The sequence below is a fragment of the Catharus ustulatus genome, chromosome 12 (assembly GCF_009819885.2).
Source record: "Catharus ustulatus isolate bCatUst1 chromosome 12, bCatUst1.pri.v2, whole genome shotgun sequence".
NCBI lineage: Eukaryota > Metazoa > Chordata > Aves > Passeriformes > Turdidae > Catharus > Catharus ustulatus.
In genome coordinates this window covers 12,029,245-12,049,051 of record NC_046232.1, presented here as the reverse complement: position 1 = coordinate 12,049,051, position 19,807 = coordinate 12,029,245, and the positions used below count along the sequence as shown (strand labels likewise).

General features: G+C 39.4%; 1 protein-coding gene across 6 annotated transcripts in view; it reads right to left on the bottom strand.

Moving 5' to 3' along the window:
• ADAMTSL3 (ADAMTS like 3) overlaps positions 1–19,807 on the bottom strand; it is a 174,694-nt gene that overhangs the window by 41,205 nt on the left and 113,682 nt on the right. For all 6 annotated transcript variants that reach the window (XM_033071114.1, XM_033071111.1, XM_033071113.1 and 3 more), the window contains 7 exons: positions 17,945–18,102; positions 16,864–16,975; positions 14,078–14,216; positions 12,467–12,517; positions 8,225–8,429; positions 7,297–7,444; positions 6,579–6,663 (listed from right to left, as the gene is read on the bottom strand). In XM_033071114.1, coding sequence (XP_032927005.1) covers positions 6,579–6,663; positions 7,297–7,444; positions 8,225–8,429; positions 12,467–12,517; positions 14,078–14,216; positions 16,864–16,975; positions 17,945–18,102 — 898 coding nt within the window. The remainder of the gene's footprint in view (positions 1–6,578; positions 6,664–7,296; positions 7,445–8,224; positions 8,430–12,466; positions 12,518–14,077; positions 14,217–16,863; positions 16,976–17,944; positions 18,103–19,807) is intronic.

The following is a 19,807-nucleotide window of genomic DNA, read 5'->3' as shown; positions in this document are numbered from 1 at the left end:
TCATCACAGCACTGTCATTCACTCCCAGTAATTGTGTCTGTGTGTGCACAGCTAAAGCACAGCCAACACATAAATGGGTGTTTATACACAGAGCAGACAATACATAATACTGACACTTAAATAGAATGCATAATCAAGTATCTTAAGTCTCTCACTTGACTCTCTCATCCCAGACCATTTACCAAAATTCACACAAGATGATGTAGGAAAAGAGGAGAAAGAATCATGAGGAACAGGGAAAGCTGTATCCTTTTCTGAGTAAAAAGGAAAACACCTAAATCATTTCTCATTCTCCTCCAGTGGGGGGAAAAGGAGAAACTCCAGGAAGATGTATCTATACAATATAAAATAGCTCCCCAGGCATACAGACTCAGGCATATGCCAGAAGTATATTTGCAATGTGCTTAAATCCGAGAGGTCCTCACCTTATGTCATACCAATAATCAGCAACCAGAGAGAAAAGAAGCACTTTTCAAAAGGAGACATATCCAGTGCACACCACTGCAGGCTGCTCTTCAGATTCAATCTTGCAATCAGCCTCTCATCTTCAATAAAGATGTCTAACCAGTCTACAGTCCATCATTTTTATTAGAAAGCATTTATGCTCCTGATGATCTACAGTAAAATCTTGTTTTACAGGTCATGAATTTGTTATAGTATTCTCTGACTTTGAGGGTCACATTAATATCTGATAGTAATTTTCAAAATGGCACTAGAGCCAAGGGGTTGAATTTCATTAATAAAGTCATCCTGGGTGGCTCTGGGGTGTACTTAATAAGAAACAAAATACAGAATTTCCTAGAACTTTTTTCCCCATGAAAAGGTTGCATTGCTCTTTGTGATGTGACCAAATGCAGCTGACGATCAAAACACCAGCAGGAGATATAGGAAGGTAATTTGACCAATGTTAAAAATGTATTTGGAATGATACAAATTAAAATTCAAAGATTTGGCCCTTATCTTGGATAAAGAATTATCTTTCTCTTACTGCAGGAAAGCTGCCCTTACAAACATAAGAAGAGTTGTGTAAGACAAAAATCAGTATTTACACTGTGCATACACAGTAAGCACAGAAAAATGTCAACAGTGTGGTTTGATTCTGTGCACAGTTTATCATGCCAATAATTTCTTGCCAGTATACACAGAGGAAGAATCAAATGGAAGAAAGGAGAACAGATGGCTGGATAACCTGTAAGGATACTCTAAGTCAGTCCTTGGGATAGTGACCCAGGCTGTGACTGAGACAAACCCCAAAAGAGACTTCTTCCTGTGGAAAAGACTATTCCCATTTCCAACAGAGGTTAAAAGATTAACTAGTTATTCTTTAAGGACATGTTAATGAAATAGCTTTAGAGCTCTGCTACAAAGATAAATATATCTAAGCCCATCAAAGTTTCCTTGAACTGTCTCAATTTTTGTTAGAGCACAATGGACCTCACCAGACTTCAGGAAAAGACACCCTATCCCCAGCTCCTCCTGACACCTTGCAAGAACTCCCAGGACTCATCCCCTCACAAGCCTGAGCATCTTCCAAGATGGCCAGATAGGTTTTTATTGGAAGGATACTACCAAAACAGTGATGGCTGCGTCCTACAGTGACCAAATCTGAGCAAATGCCAGGTAAGGCACAACCTAACAGCCCACTGAGGTGCTGGAGTGCAGTGTCCAGATGCTTCTGATATAAATTTTAATGACTATTCTGTGGGAAAAGCTGCAAAGGAAGGATTTCTCTTGCCCCAACAGAGAGAATCAGCTTAATCCTGGAACATCAGGTCTCTCAGTCTTTTCAAAGTCAGCCATGCAAACTACCTAGGGTGGCAAAAACACCCTCATCCAATGAAATGCTTAAGCATAAGCCTAACTTAAGCACATTAGCTGTGCTTTGAAGTCAACAGGATGACAATGTGTTCAGAGGGAAGCTTGTGCTTAAGTGCTTTATTGGATCAAGGCCAGTGTGCATAGGCTTAACAGAGTGATTACTTTCTCCTCCTCCTGTGTAAAAAAAAAAATTTAAGTCCATTTATATGTATGTACCTAATTGGAAAAATAAAACTGATGGACATTTATAGTTGAAATAGTTGGTTGGTCTTCTAACCATACCTAAGTTTATAGTCTGAAAGTAATAACTTCTTTTGGTAAAAGCACGACAGCAGCATACCAGAAATTACTGTTAGTTTTGTGTACTGTTAGTTGAGTGCATTTAAACATTCCAAAAATAATGTATTTCAAAAACATTCTTTTGAAATCCTGTATAAATTAAAGGAAATTTTGAACCACAGTGATCATTTCACTCAGCAACCAACTGATTTATAAAGAAACTCAGAAAATTCTAAGCATTTTTTTCCTTGACTTATAGTGAGCCTATATTAGAATTGAGGTTTTGAATATTAGTGTCTGGTATTTTTCCAGTGAAGTGCCAGATAAAAAATGAACACACAACATACTTTTTATTGTACCTTGGCATTTGCTAAACTAGTCATGTGAGTATTTACCCATTGAAATCCTAAACTATAACACTTTTCCAAAGATGATCGTGTTCAAGTCACACTAAGTACCTTCAACAGATGCCAGTGGAGACTGCTAATGTGCAAGCAGAGCAAGGAACTGACTGAACACGGAGAGAGCTGACTCTTATCTAAATTTTGAGTTCAGGCAGATGGGGCTTTTTTCATTTTTACTTTATCTTGAACATGCAAAACCAAAGCTTGTGACAGGTCATTAAAGCAAACTCCATCAACCTCAGATGTATTTTGGCATTCCCAGCATACACATGGTAATGCTTTGGACACAATACATCCCTGAAGTAAACTCAGTCTGCCTTCAATGGGCACACACTCAGAGTCATCTCAGGTCAGGATTAAGGAGCATCAAAGTACTTGTACTACAATGCTTTGTAGATCATCAGTAATTTATAATGGACAGGGTAGTGGTAACTGAAAATTTTGTGAGTTCATAGATCAGACTCCTCTTGTTATCAAAATTTTTTTTTAAAAAAAAGGAAAAATGCAAATTTGAGCAGGTACGATTTTTTATAATCAGCTTTTTTATTGAGCAGGTATGATTTTTTATAATCAGCTTTTTTACCCAGTCATTCTTCCCAATGCTACATTGAGCTAAATTGCTCCTATTACTCATCTGAGCAGGTATAAATAATGAAGACACTACAGAGGCAGCAGAGGGCATGTCCATGCTGCAGTGTTATCAGTCTAGCACTAATGGAAATGTGCATTCACCTGGCACATGCTGCAAAAGCAAGTGTAGGATGACCTGGGAAATTAAGCAGTGACCTAAACTAATGATGATAAAACCGGACACAGCAGCCCAACTCAACCAAATCAAATCTGAACTGAAAACTCAGTGCAGCCCTCTGCAGCTTACTAAAGACTTGGAAAACACGGTGTTTCTTAATTTTTTATTTACTTCATGACCATAGTTCTTGATTTCAGTTAAGACAGGACATGCCTGAATAATGAAATAAAAGGCTGCTCTATCAATATTTCCTGTCCAGTCCTAATGCACCAAGGGTCCTGGATAAAAGTCTAAAGAAGCATCTAAAATGTTGGCTGTTACTGAGCAGAACTTGCATGATGCTGGCACCCTACCCCTCCCCAGCACCCCCCTTGCCTGCTCTGAACAGTCACACTGCTGGCTTTATCAGCCTCAAGGGTAAAGTGTTGGACAAAATCACCATCCCATCTTCAGAGAAGGAGCTGTGAGAAATGGGCAATTCTCTATCACCAAAGGCACAGTGGGGACATGTCTGTGAAAATGACTCCAATGCAATAGGTGGGAACGTTTATGAGAAACACTGTATTTCACATCACTTTTTAGCTCATATTGCTGAAAAAATATATCAGTTTTGGAAAGCATTTTAGTTTTCTCCCTAAGCAATGACAGAGGAAGGCAGCTGAGGTGTCTATTTCTTTAACTTACAAGTAATAAAAAGGATGCAAAAAGTTGCTGGAGCTTCTCTGCGAATCCCACTGTAACTAAGAAGGCTCGAGGGAAGAACATTTAAAATAATGATTGGTATCAACTGTCATCACATTCCACAACTGAAAACTAAAAAGGTCAGACCTACATTTTTCTTGGCCTCTCTTTAAGGACTGTCATTTTTTATTTTGCTAATAAGAAAAAAAAGAAGCTTTTGAACATTCCCCCTCTATGTAAATTCAGGACACCAGCCGTGGTAGACCACAGAGGCAGAAGTATTTATCTTCCACAAGCTACTTTTGGCATATCCATCACTTGTGGGTTCTAAAACACAGCTGCATTTATTCTCTTATTCATTATCAACCAAAATATCACACAAAAGCATAGAGAGAAAGTTGTCATAAAAGGATGGACTAGAAGTTGAGACTTCATATTGTGGTTTAAATTTGGATGACAACAGAATAACTAAAATTAAAAGTGATGGCATTTTACCAAGGAAATCATAAGTCTCCTACTAGGCAGAGGTGGGCTGTGAGTTATCACTGTGCCATGTCTAAATTACAGAAAACAAAGTTAAATAGATTTGAAACAGAGGGAAATCTTGTTATAATTTATTTTGGGAGAAGGGACGATTGTCACAGTTTCTTTTTAAATTTTAATTCCAAAAATCTGACTCTAGCTGGAAAGGACCAGTGCAGTTTGGGCAAGAGGTTTAAAGCACTGATGGAGAAATTCTCTGGTTGCAAACCATTATTGCCCACATGACCAAAAGACAATCTGCAAAAAGGAATGAAGTCAAGCATCAGGTATTTCCCATTTCTCCTTACCTGCCAGCTTCCTTAGAAGACTAAAGAGCAAGCAGTTGGCAGCAGAAGACAGTAAAATGAAACTAATGGGGAATCTGGCTGCAGTGCTAGAGCTGGGTGCCAGGAGCGCCCAGAGTGCCCAGGCTGGGCAGGCACAGAGGGGTGGCAGGAAGAGTCATCAAAAGGTGGCTGGAGAAACCTTTCAGACTTAGGTGAAGATGCTTCTGGAAATAGTGAAGGAAAGTCTAAGGATGGGATTCATGAGCCTCAGGTAATGAATGAAAGATGAAAAATGTCTAAGTCTCCAGAGTAAGTGGAGAAGAAAAAGGCTGCAGTGGAATATATGGGTCACAGCTAGGAAGGACAACTGCTGCCATTGTCAGCACCAGGCACAAGGCAGCCCTTGACAAAGTTTCTGGCTCAGCTCTCTTACATTCTACACATCCTCTGAACCAGCAATGCTGTGTCCCTGCCAGTCCTCCCTGATTGCTCTGTCAGGCTGATGCTGAAGGATCCTAAAAACCCAGAAACTGCATTAGCTCATAGTTGCCACAGCAGGATTTTGTAATGCTAAAGATAATTTTCTTTATAGCTTCATGCTGAATCCTCTCTAGAAGTGACCTCATATACCTTCATTCTGCTATCCTGACACTTAAAAGGCACATTTGATTGCATCATCCCCCTTTGACAATCACACTTTATTTTTATATCTTTGCTACTACCCTGCCTGAATTCAGGGCCACTGATTTGGAGAGTGAAATAACCACTCACAGTAGGTTGACACTTGACTTGAGAGGCTAGAGCAGCAAAAAGTTTTAACTACAGTCACCATAACTATATAAACACCTGTTTGGCAAGGGGTTTCTTCTGTGAGTCATTGCAGGTGTAAAGATTTTATTACTCTTGGTCACACCTGTTGCTGCATGTGTGCCAAAAATCAGGAATAGCTTGATGGAAGAAGAAAAATAAGTATAAGATACACTCCTCTATCAGAGCAATATAAATCCAAAGTAACTTCATTAAGCTCATCTAAATTATTTCAAACTGACATTACTACAAAAGTGCAGAATTCAGCAAAGCACAATAAAATACTTATTGTGTTGTATACAAAGTTAATACTTTTTAGAAATGTAAATACTTTCATGCCTGTAGATTGAATATATTGCACATATAAATATGTGTATGTGTGTGTATGAAATGTACACAGGGGATATAAGGAATTGTGTGGATGCCCTACAAGGGTAGGAGCAAGTGTAGCTGGATTTAAGTTATGCTTTCATCCCCAGGACTTGCAAGGCTTAACCTCATCAGTTTTTAAGAGGGCTCACAAAATCCAGATGTTATTTCACACATATACACATGTAAAATAGCACAACTTACCCCCACAGATGCAGCTAAGCACAGAGATCAGCAGGTTTTTCTCACTTTATGCATTGGTCTCACCCCCCAAGGAAATCCTGGCAACCCTACAAAGTACCTCTTAGGTTTTAATACCACCACTACATTCTTGAGGTAACAGCTATGACCAGGATAAAAGTTATTTAATTTATTTCTGCTGAAGCATCTCCACATGCATTAATTAGGGCTTCATTAGACTAAATCAAGGTCTCCTTGAATTCCTGAATGATATAGGGGCACTGTAATTGTGTAGCTCCGTGTCATCCAGAACAGGAGCTCCAGAAGCAAAGTTATTGAGATGTAAAATTAGGAACAGCTCACCACAGGACTCATCTCCCATGGAGGGCCAACTGTCAAAGCAAACTGCATAGCAACAATCATTCCAGAGGTCTGCAAAACACACTAGAAATGTTTCTTCACTGTAAAAGGCAGTGTACTTACGTTGGCTCTTCTGAGACTGTTATGGTCTCTTCCATTTCATGGGCCTGTTTAAACCACGGCAATTTTGCTTCCACAGGACTTTTTTCTGGTGGAGGAAAAAACCCCAAAACATCCAGTAATTTCTCCAAAATCAAAGCAATATGTAGACGTTAGCATTAGTCACCCCAGAAGTTCACAGTTTATATTGCTTATTGATTTAATACTCTTGTAGATATACAAGATAATAAAACAAAATTTACTAGAAAACTTCATCATGCTGTTTGAGCTCCATTCTTTGTTTTCAATATGCAGAAATGGAGAAGGAAAAAGGAAAGTACTTTGAGTATAACTTAATGAGCTGCTGAGAATGTTGACACATTTAATGAAAGCAAACAAGAAGATCCCAGGTGATACATATGGAGTTTCATTCCCATTTCAGGTATTATTGAACAGCTCCTCCCTGTGTTAAGCTCATTAATTCTGGTTTTCCCAATTTGACCAGACTATATAGATTTAGTTGGCACGTTCCACCTCATGACAGTCTGGCCACATTATCAGCAAAAAATATCAGCAGGGCACTTTTCCTAGCACCAATAATTAAAGTGCTTGTTTCTGCCAAAACTGAAAAAAGTCCCCGTAAATTCCACCTTCTGGCATTTCTGAAAAAGGTTACCAGGGGCTTTTAATTCTCGGAACAAAAATGCAAAACAATAACAGACCCAGACCAAATTCCAGTTACCTTTTGGCTTGTAGCAGGGCACTGGCACGATGCACTCCTCTTTGATGTGCAGCTTGAGCTGGGGGTTGCAGCCCCCCACGTGCTGCCCGCGGTGGTCGATGCACAGCACGACGCGGTAGCGCAGCCCTCGGCCGCAGGTCACGGTGCACTGCAGGGACAGCTCACCTCACCCTGCTGCGCTCCCACTGGGGTGCTGCAGCGTGGAGTTATCCCACAGACACGTACAAATCCGTCCCTGCCTTGCTAGGTGAATGAGGGAAGGGTTGATGCTGGAAAATAAGTCTAAGTTTTGGGAATGCAAGTGGTTTTTTGGGGTTCTGTGAAGTTTATCTGATTGGCAGCACTCTCATAGAAGTGGCTGTGCACTGGGAATGCACTCTCTCATGGTGGGGATTTCAGTTCAGGCTGGGTCCAGGGAGCTGCATTTTCTGCACTCTCGTGTCACTGATGTCATCTGGATGAACTAAGGAATTACAGGAGTGCTGATCTATCTGACTGTATCAGATAACTACAGCCAGAGAAGTTGGCTTGTGCTATTGTTACTATAATGAAAGGTAAGAATGCTGGAAAATCACCCTTGCAGACTTGCCAGCCCGAGACAGACATGCCTTTAACTATTACAGCCAGCGAAATACTACATTTTTCAAGAACTGAGACATAAATGACCTGACTGCAAAGTGGCCTGACCTCTAACTTCTCCTCCATGCAACGCAGGAATTCAACAGGCACAAGGAATTCTACATGCATTTTTCTCCACACAGACACATTAACATTTTGATTATCAGGCAGGACAGCTTAGAGCAAACTTTCCCCAGTACTATTGATTATCTTGCAGGGTTATGCTTTTCTAATAAATACACGGTAACACAGGACCAGAGGCTTTCTTTAGAAAAACAAGACAGAAGGTCCAAATTAATTCTCAACTTACTTGAGACCACTCCATTGCCACCCATTTAGGACAATCAAACAGATTGCAGGTCTGAATGACTTTGGGCTTTGGGGCATACATGCATTTCCATTCCTCCACTTGCAGTATCTCTCCATGAATGGTCTCCTCTACACACACAAAACTTCTCCTCTGAATACCACCTCCACAGGAAACTGAACAGGCAGTCCATGGGTTATGTTCCCACCTGGAAAAAAACCCCAAAACTCATAAGGCTCTTTCTTATACCACTAACCTCTATTAAAAATGCAAAATATTGAGACCAACCTTAGTGTCAATTAAAGCTCAGTGGTAGTTTGGTTGCTGGATTCTTACCACATACAAATACATTGACTCATAGACCTACCTTGCATTATTCAAGGCTCAAATTCATGTGCAAAATCAGAAGTACTAACTTCAGATGTAAGTATATTTCAGAATATAATTGAAACTCTTATTCTCATCCATAAGTTAGAAACTGTGAATATACTGAATTTGATTACTGGAATCAATTTACTTTCAAATAGTCTGAATCATCTAAATTAAATATTTTTGACAATTAATTTACATGATCACATAGACACTTATTACCATTCTCAGAGACCAAGAAGCCCCTGTATTTAAGATCCCATGAAATGTGAAAGACAAAGACAAATCTTCCTGCCCTGACTGAGGATTACTTACAGGCTCATCGCTGCTCACATCATTCAGACTACCCTTAAAAACCAGTTCCTGAAGGAATTTTTATGGGATTTCTAATACTTTGTGTCAACCCAGCCATTTCATACCAAACTGCCTTCATGCATAAGGACTGTGACGGAATTAAATTGTGGCAGGTACCATTTGGCTGGTCATGACTGCAAGAGTTTTCCACCCTCATTAAAATGCCATTGAACAACCTTGTATTCACACTTTCCAGCTTGCTTCAGGCAAAAGGCAGCTGCTCATCCATCTCAGCTGCTTTGGCTAACTCAGCTGATTGCTCCTGCAGCAGGGCACAGATTAAGAATAATTTAGGATTAAAGAAAAGCCTGTGAATCAGCAGAGCTCTGGGGTAGTAGCCTCCAACAGAGAAATAATGAACAATATGCTGGGAAGAAATATCTTCAAAATTGACATCTATTCATAGTCATAGACCTAACTACAATAAAGATGGAAAATGTTGCACCATCTGAAGTGAGAATGACATGGAGGTTTTTAGGCTACAAATTCAGTTTCATTCACCTCTAAGCATGAATACACCTTTAAGCCATCACCTCTCAAAAAACACCTAACTTCAATGATGTCCTGCTCCTGTCACATTTAGAGATAACAAGCTTCTATCAAAGCATTTGTCTGTAGGATCCAATGATCCCTACACAATATTCCTCTTGCTTTCTTTCCATCATCCTCCTGAATCAAAGCCAAGCCCCTGGAAATGACTGAGTCCTGCAATATGTCCTAAGGTTCATCAATGCCTTGTTAGTTAAACTTTATCTCTGTTACTGCAGAGGCTCAGAAAGGATCATGAAAATATAATTATATCTGTTCTGAACAATGGCCTCAGCAACTACTACAGTATCCCACCAAAATCATTTAATCAACAGTAATCAACTTGGCTATCAGAGAGGAAGTCATAAGATCAGACTCAATGAAGCTAAGACCTATAAATCAAAGGTAAATTTAAGCAATCTACTTTTTATGATGCAGCAGGAAAATCAAGGACACTTCCTATGTTAAGCAATTCATTAAGCTGCCTACAAAAACATATTAATCATGCTTAAGCTCAACAGAAAAATGAGACTGAAGCACAGAGCAAGCCATGGGATGTTAACCATAGAGTATATACTCAAAAGCATTCTGAATAAAGCTGCACGCTGAGATACTGATATCATATCACAATAAAAAACACATTTGAAGAGCAAGAGTTACACTCTTCTTTGACTTGAATGGCCAGTGTTAACTAATTTTCTTTTAAAAGATCAGCAACTAAAGAGCAATTAACTATTTAATGAATTAGCAGCTCATGGATTTATATATGCAAGGCTCAGTGTGCTGAATGTAACATAAGGCTTGCAAGTGTTTATAGCATGAAGTTTTACAGTTGTTTTTCTTTATCTCATCAGTTTCAAACACACTCCAGATCCCGTACTCCCACAAGCATTTTCAAGATGGAGTGAGGTCCATGGCTACTGGGGAAAAGGGGGGTCTTGGGCAAGCAGTCAAGGAGATACTTTCCAGAACCCACAGCTGTCAAGGGATCCTCAACAGTCCAACAAGTCTGAAATAAATGGAGGCATTCCAAAAGCTTTAAAAGAAAATTTTCATCCTGGGAAATTTTTCTATTTATTTCAAAAGAATTCTCCATCTGTAAAAATATTTCAGTGGGGCATTTACAACTCGAGCCACAGGAGAACTCTTTCAAGACCTTGTGGTGTGCACCACAACTTTCCCACAACTTCCTGGTGTGGATGGGAGGGCAGTGGTAAACAGCACAGGACTGCAGCAGCCTGCACATGGCCCTCATGTTATGTAGGAGGTGTGATGTGGGGCTGCTGCTCCAGGTGAAGGGGTCTGGGCAGCTTTGCCCCAGCACATATCCACTGCTTTGGTTTTCTGCCTGCTTTGCAAGAACAATCCTGGGTCAGCACGCAAGAAACAGGTAAGGAAAGAGGAGAAAGCAGAGCCAGCACAGGGTAATAATGCATTCCAGTTCCTTGCCAGGCAACAGCACAGACAAATTCTCCTGCACTGAAGCAAGGCTTGCATCCACACTGGACCAGAGTCATCTCCTGATGCAGGTAAACAAACCCTCAGCTGCTGTTTTCATTCAGCAATTCCTGCAAGAAAAGGTGTTTCTACATCTTTGTGGTGTTTCCTTACGAGCCCTCCCAGTACAACAGAGCCCATTTCCTCTCTCCTTCCTGCTGGCCTCAGCTCTGAGCCCTGCTTGGTGCTGCTATTTCTCAGTCCTTACCCTGAAGCATCACCCAGGAAGACCATGATACTTTCTGACAGAGCACACCGAGGTGCTGAAATGGGGTGGGCCTCTGCCTGTAGTTTTTTCGTGTTTGAAATAAGAGAAGCTGCCACAGCTTTATCACAGACATAATCTATCTCACCACACTGTCATGCAAACGTGCTGAGCACAGTAAAGCACAGAAAGGGGGATTAATTTCTCTTCCAAGTGGTCTCCAAGCCCAAGTTGTTCCAAAGATGAAATACTCCTGTAAATACATGAAGTTGAGTTCCAGGAGAGATCTGAAGTACAAAGGCATTGGCAGAAGAAATGGAAAGGGAGAGACACAGAATATAATTAGAGAACTCCACAGGATAAAGCTGTAGAGGAAAAAAAATCCCCATCATGCATGAAAGCCAAAGTACATCACAGGACAGCAGATCCACAAGGACAATTGCTGCAGAAATAAACTATGACATTTATATCAGCTGTAATCAGTAGCTCCACTAAGCGTGCAAGTCTATGATTTCATTCTCATTACTTCATATCTTTACTTCTTTAGAAAAATACACATTATTCATTACATGACATAATAAAGCAGAGGTTCCACTCAGATAAATATGCAACTAACCCATCAACTATAATTCTTTACATTAAAAGCAAATGTGACTCAATACTGTTTAATCCTAGCATTCTTTATAAAACATCTAAGCATTCCTGAGAAGTTTTAAATCCTTGTAATTGATCCAGGTGTTGAAAAAAAAGGCAATAAACTTTCTCTAATCACCTAATTTAAGGAAACAGATATTCCAATAATTTGGTATCTTGAAAGTGATGTGTCATCTTTGATGTCAATAAATAGACTGCAGATCTAAAGAGGAGAAGGATCAGACCTCTCAAGAGAAGAAGAATTTCCAGAATCCTGTACATAGTGAGATACATTCTGTAAAATCTCATATACTGTCAAAAGAAAAACCTTTCAAGACAAGAATTCATACATGCAGTTTAAAGATGATGCTCTCCTCAGCACTACAGCCAGAGAAGGCTGAGGGGGACAACTGTTTATTTTAAAGACTTCACATTGGTATTTTCAAGAAGAGGATATTAACCTCTGACTGTTAAGTTAATCATCCAGAGCATACTAAAATAAATCACAAGCTTTAGAGATGTTTACAGGACTGTTGTAAACTTACACTCCTTATAGGAAAAAAAAATCAAAATATGTTCCATTATCTTAGTACTAAAGTAGTATATTTGCAGAGAAAATGTGCTAAAGCTGACACATATGCTATCCTGATTATACATACCTAGGAAGTGGCTGGAAGTGATCATAGGGCATTATTTCTTTAAATCCATCACTGTCAAAAAAAAAAAATATTGCATCATTATTTCTCATACCCAAGACTGTACATCAAGTACATACTTTTATGTGATCATGCTTGAAGTAAGCAATTCCCAATGTGAAATGCAGCAATATTACTTCATTACACATGAGCCTTATGGCAAACCTTATGGCTTGTATAATCTTACCTTTTCTGCATGGATAAAGAGCTATTCACCATACAGCTTCTCTCTTTCATTCCACCATAAAATATTAAATGAGTAAGCCTCCAGCAGAGAAATTTATTATCAGTGACCTTTTCGGTCTGTGTTACTTCATTAACAAAAAAATATTCACATACTTCTATGTGTAACAAGGACTGCTGAGGGACATGAGTGTCAGTGAAATAAATGCATCACAGGATTCATCCTAGATAGGTGCTGAATGCTGCTTAGGACCCTTCTAGAGCTGTTTATTTGAACTGCAAGGCACAGCACAGGCATGAAGCCTTGCTTCCAGTGCTAGGAAATGTGGTATTATATCCAGTAGTACTTTCCTTTTCCTGCTGTATAACCAAATTTGCAAGGTAAAATATAATTACACCTTTCTTTCCCCTAATTTTCCCATTCCAGCTTTAGAACTTTTGGCACCCATTGCCATCAAGCATTACTGAGGTCTTTCTGCTTCATGCAGTGATGAACTCTCCAGGAAAAACTCTCCGAAAGTCTGCACATCTATAACTGTTATAGAGGTCACTATCAACGATTATGTCCACACAGGAATGAAAGGAAATGGACAGTTTAGCTATAGGAAATGAAATCCATTGAGAGTGTTTCCTTTTCTTGCACATAACTCTAGCTCAGCCAGCTGGCATATTAATGTGAGGTTCTGGGACTTGATACTGTGATGTTATTTTAAGATTCTTTAGCACAGCCAGGAACCTCACCAGACAATCCAAAAGTTAGTTTGAAATACTGTAGTGCAATCAATACAATTATGTGTACTATAGCCTTTACAATTGGCACTAATATCTGTGGCATTTGTACCACAAGGATATTTACTTTGAATGATTTTTTTTTAATGTCTAGTTTTAAAAAACCCAAACAAATAGATCCAAGCTTTAATTATTAAATTGTCAACACCAGAGCAACAAGGAAGAATCAAACTTTTATGGTAGGCAAATGAATAAACCAAGTTAAACCATATGCAAAACTTGCACTGACAGGAACTTCTGTCTGGCTGTTGAGATGTTCTGAGTGGCAGCATCAATAAATCCAAAAGTAAGCAAACCCTCTGTCCTTCTCACACACCCTCACAAGGTCCTCGTACTAGTGCTGTACTACTCAGCAGCAGAAAAGCAGAATTACTCCTTGAACAAACTGATATTTACAATATCACTGTATTAGCAAAATCTTCTATTCTGCAACACTGAAGAAGTGCCACACATCTACTGGCAGAGGTATCAGCCTTTAACACATGCAATAACCAACCAAGATTAAATAGCCTTAAAGATAAAAAGAATAGAAATTAAATAAATATAATTCCTTCTTCGTTAGTAACAGCCTGTGTCACACACAGCTTTATTTGCCATACAGACCTGGAAGGGCAGGGATCCATGTTGCATTCTTTCAGCTTGGGCTTTGGTTTCTTGTTTTCTGGATGATAATGACAGTAGTGGTCAGGAACAACACGCTTCAGACGAATGTCCACGCATTCAGCTGAATTGAGCTGGTAACCTAGTGCAGAAGCAAAGTTAAATTTTGGTAATGGAGATAAAGGAAAGCAGCCTTATCTCCTCATGGAATTAATTTTCTGTCTTGCTCTTTCTACGCTTGCTTTTAAACAAGGAAACACTGAGCAGGAAGTGCACAACCAGACCTTTATTTAAGGCATTCAGCACTTGCAATTATATTAACCTGTCTTAACACTAGATGAGCTTCCATCTCTTTATTTACTAACATTCTAAGAGTAAAAGCACACATATTCCTTGTGATGCAGGAATATTTGTACTGCACCAGTTTCACCTGTCTATGAAAACGATGAACCCATATGGTTCTAGTACATATTCCACAATTTATAACTGCCCTCCTCCAAGGAGGAGTTACCAGTATGTTGGAGAGCTATATTACACAGTCATTCATGCTAAAAGAAATAAATACTTGAGACAGAAAGCCAGAGGAATTGAAGATGAGATCCAAAAACATTGCTAAGGAACTGTAGAAAACCAAGAAATAGGTTCAAGAACATTCCAAGCTGAAGAGCCAACAAAAGAAGACTTGAACTAACTACTCGGTGAAAAGAAAATAATAAAATATGTGTAGAGACTGGTTGCAAGAAGGGATCTGAGTTTTATAAACCACTAGGTTATTTTTTGGCTAAGAAAAAAAGACCCATTCAAAAAAGCCTACTTGGACTTAAACTGAGGAGAGGAGGAGGATGTTCTGGTATGTGCAAAGAAAAAAAGTTTTAGACCACAAGAATTAAAATCAAACTGAGTCAACAAACTAACAGCACAAATCCCAGAGCCTACTGAAAATGCTAAGTATCATGTATCAGTGGCTTCAGTTGTGTGTCTCTTGGCTGATCCAGTGTCATCATGCATGAGAGTGATAACCATAAAGAACTAAGCAGTTCCAGTGCTCACAGCATCTATGTTTGAGGTCTTGCAAGTACTGAAAGGACCCAGAAGAAAAGTCACTTGAAAACAAGAGAAACATTTTTAAACACTCTTGCTCATTCAAGCTTGACTGTGCTTTCTGAGATGCCCCTTCCAACATATGCAGATTACAGAATTAAAGACAGAAGCAGCATCCCAGTGAGGAATGGCAATGCAGTAATTCCAAATCTCTGTTGTGAGGAACCTTTTCTTTTATTGCCAGTACCAGATGCCAAACAGACAATCTGGACACTAAATCCACTTTAAGATAACAGGTTAAAGCCAGGCAGCTGGAATACAGAAAATGCATGCTCAGTAACATTTCTTATGTTCTTAACACTACTACTGTCATGACTGAGCAGCTCAGTTTTCGTGCTTTTCAGTTCCTGTCCTCCCTGAGGACTGCCAAGCCCCTCTGATAAAGGTACCAGGTTTATATTATAGGCAAGCAGCCACAAAGCAGGGCTTTGAACACCCTGGATGGTTTCAAAGAGATTGACATGTAGCTATAATTTTCAAACCATAACAGCAGTCTGAATAAGGCTGGACTTGAGCCAATACCTTTGAAGGTAAATATGTCCCTTGAGCTATCCAATGTTTACATGCAGTCCTCAAAAGCAACTGTGATGCTTTATACTTCTTCCCTTGTCAGACAAGTTAAGGAAAAAAATTATAAACGCAGTGTGATGGAATCATCAGAGGATATGCATTGCCACTCAGAGCTCCAGCAAGAATCACACTTCATGAGGCCAAGTATCTCATAAGATACAGTAGTTTCCTGTGGGACTGCATATCATCCACATAGGTTGTCTGCATTTCAGATTACAGGGAGGTGCAAGTGCCAAAACGGATGGTCCTTCAAAAGATCCCCAGACTCTGCTTGTACTTTAAACATCTCTCACTCTCTTTATTCATGTCCCAAGTAACTATTTAAACCATATTTGCACTCTACAGAAAATCCCTACGTCGGTATCACCAGCATCCTGGTGTGTTCTCCAGGTGACCTGGGAAATGCTAGCTGAAGGGAAACTGCTCTCTGCAGTGTCAAACACTCCTCCTACCATGAGCTCACACTTTTTTTGCAGAACCAGACAGGACAAGCAGTGGGCTAGGCTGGATGAGCTGTGGCAGGGTGAAGCTACACTTCATCTAGCTGCAGTGCTTAAACCAGAACTGGATGCTTCAGTACCACATGTGCAGCTCTGGCCACCATCAGGACTAAATGTCTAAGATCAGACAGCCAAAGGTACTGATAGCAGATGTTCTTTAAATTCTATTTACTTACTCTGATTTCTGTAAAGCTAATTTCTCAACTAAATGTTCTGAAACTCTCCCTCATAGGTATTATTGAGGACAGAAATATTTCCTCATCTCTTGATTATTCTAAAACCTCCTCATGTTTCTTTGCTTACTTTCCCCAAATATCAATTATGAGTTGAAATTTTCCATTTTGAATGTTGCATTTTCGTTTCTTAGTCAATGTTTTTACTCAAATGAACATCTGTTTTGGAAAAAGTGACTTCCAGTAACAACATGTAAAAACCCCCTATGCTGACATCAGCTTCACCAGCCTGCTTAGCTGCTACTCTGTCATTTGTTTTGCTGAGGAATTACCAGTGTGCAGAGAAACACAAACATCTAATCACTAAAAACGCAGAACAAAGGTTGCAAATCAGTTCCTTTTAATCATGAGCTGTTATGACTCCTGAAGAATTGACATTACTTACCTCCTCCACACGTCACTGTGCAGGGGAAGAACTCTGTTTGCCTCCACTGATGACTGATGGGTTGATAGAAGAAGAACTGAACCACACTCTCTTTTGATCCAGAGTACCTGGTCTGAAGAAATTTCCATTACAACACACGTGTACACTGTGCTCAGCTGCTCATGCCATTTCAAAACAGAGTTCATACATAACAGCAGTGCAGAGTGAGATGATAACAGACATAAAATCTCTAGAAAATCTAGACTAGCCATTAAATTTAAGTTCCCAGTACTAAAATACTTGAATGTTGCTTTGTTTTTCAAATTATTCAAGGCATTAATGTGACAATTTCATTATCCTCGAATAGCAAAGTTATTTACTGTACTCTTTTGGTTTCTCTCTTTGTTAGCAGAAAATTTGAAATTTGCTGCAGCAAGAAGGCTCTAAGTGATCCAAGCACACTGATTGATAGCCAGGCAAGTCTAGCTGCACATGATACTGAAGATGCAAAAGAAAACTACTGGAATTCTCTTTCTACAATGTGACAGGTAAATCCAGGCTGTCTGACAATATTGAAACTTCTGTCACTTCAATGGAAAACTGTGTGTCTTCCTTTGGCAGTCAAATATTGATATGTTTCTACTTACAAATATCTTGACATGTGCAAGTCACTGGTATGTGTTCTGGACAGAAAAGGATTTTAAAAGAATTAGAAATGGTCAGTGGCTGGATTAGCAATGTCTGAAGGAGATCATAGGGCACTGCTGGAAGCAGAGCTCAGGTTCAGTAGGTGGCAGTCTGCAATTGGATTAGCTCAATCCACTGCACAGGGTCAGCTGTTATTCTTCCAGCAGTATTTAAAACAAAAATCCTGGCCATTTTTACCATTAAAGATCCTGTGGTACTCCACAGGAAAGACATTAATCGTGTAACATTTAATTTGTTTGGATTTTTCTTAGCATAAATGATCTCTGGACTGTAATTAGGATTTCTTACTTGCTAGCTAAATATTTTGTTGTATTGCTACAAGCTGATGGACAGCCAGCACTGTGTTACATTTACTTGCAATTACTTTGTAGGTTTGTACATTCACACACCCCACCTTGATAATGAAATCTGCTCCAAGAGGCCCCTGGATCTTTATGGTTTCCCTGTCTGTACTCTTCTGAAATTCAACAGTTGTATTTTCAATGACAAAAGTTCCAGGAGCATTGAAAGTGTGCTCTCCCTTTTCTCCTTGTAGTGTTTTTGACTCTATAACTAAAGAAGAAAAATACATTTAGTAAACTTAAACAGGTTTTTGTTTTCAAGAAGTCAGAAAGTAATGTTTACAACTTTGCCTTGCAAGTACCAGCTGCATATGTGCAGTAAAACACACACACAGAGAATCTGTGAGAAAATTAACTGCTTCAGATTACAGGCTGATAGATAATTGCAAGACAAGTTAACACAGGAATATCTGTCTGAGCACACTTTTCTTTCATACCAGAAGCACTTCTGAGACAGCTTTTCCTACACCAAGTGCTGTGTAACACTTGATATAAGCAATAGCTTGAGCAGGAAAAGCTGAAAGAAACTCAAAACTGATAGAATCAATACAGAGAAAAATACCTCATATTTCCATGCAACTCAAAAGCCAAGCAATCTGAGCAATCAGTCTCCAGAGAAGCCTGAACAGTGCCAAACCCACCTGACTCTCACCTCAATACCTGCATCACTGTACCAAGATCATTAACTCAGCTCTGAGTATTCCCCCTGTGAGGAAGAAGCAGGGCCAGGAGTTGGGCAGCTGCAGCTGGGGTGGGATGGCCCTTTCCCAGAACAGGTGGTGATGAAAACCCTTTCTGAATTGTTCTCCACTCCTTGGAAACAGATTAAACTAACAGCCCGCAGCCTCCAGAAGACAGATGAAGCATTTTAAGATTAAATCACTTCCAGCAAACGGAGCGAACTGTTAGTGGACAAAGCTAAAGGAAGATATTCATAACCAAGGTAGAATTTTGGGCTCTGTGTAATACAGCACAGAGGCACAGCAAGATGCATGACTTGAAATACCCTGGTCTGGTTACAATCTACCAGAGCACTGCATGAGAAAAGCATGAATCTCAGATGAGCTCAGGGCAAGCTGAAAGGAATCTTTTGATGAGCTATAAATACCCTCTTTCTCCCACTACCTTGCCTTTTTTGGTACTTTAAACAAAGTTACCTAAGCCAGAGTAGATCATTTAGGTTAAAAGCATCTGGTTTTACCTGCACTGAAAACATACTTTGAATGCTACAATCCATCATTAACTGTTTTCTTCCTTCCTAATTTTTTAACAAACATGCATTGTGGAGCACCCCTAACAAAGAGAATAAAGAAATTATAGAATGAATTAAATTCCTTGAAAACATACCACCATTATCCCAAGCTTCTAAGCATTAGGTTCCACTGTGCTCACAGGTATAACAAAGATCACATACACGGCTGGAAGGAAGTTTCAGGAAGGATTTGTTTCTAGGAAATGACTTTATGTTAATCACAGGGTATGACTCTAGTGGTGAATAAAATGTACTTTGTCAAAGAGAAAACATAAATCTCTGGGAATCAATGTGCCCCACTGTCCAACACATTTCCATTAGGAACAACTACATATAAAGTAATCCCAGAAAAAAACAAGTATTTAGATGGTTACTACATATTTCTGTTTGTCACTTTTATGGAAGTATCCTTTCCTGATTGCATTACAAAATAATTTAAAATATAGGGAACTCAGAATTCTTGGATTCAGTTCCTGCAAGCCTCAGTCCCAAACTTACTGCTTAAATCACACACCTACTGCTTGATTACAAACACTGCTTAAAAGTAAGTAATAATGCATGGTGCCTGTTATTGTCTCATTTTCTAAAATAAGTGGAAAATAAAATCTCAAGTGCTTCCAATTCTAAATAAATTCGGTAAATCCTCAGGAGTATAAGACTCCTT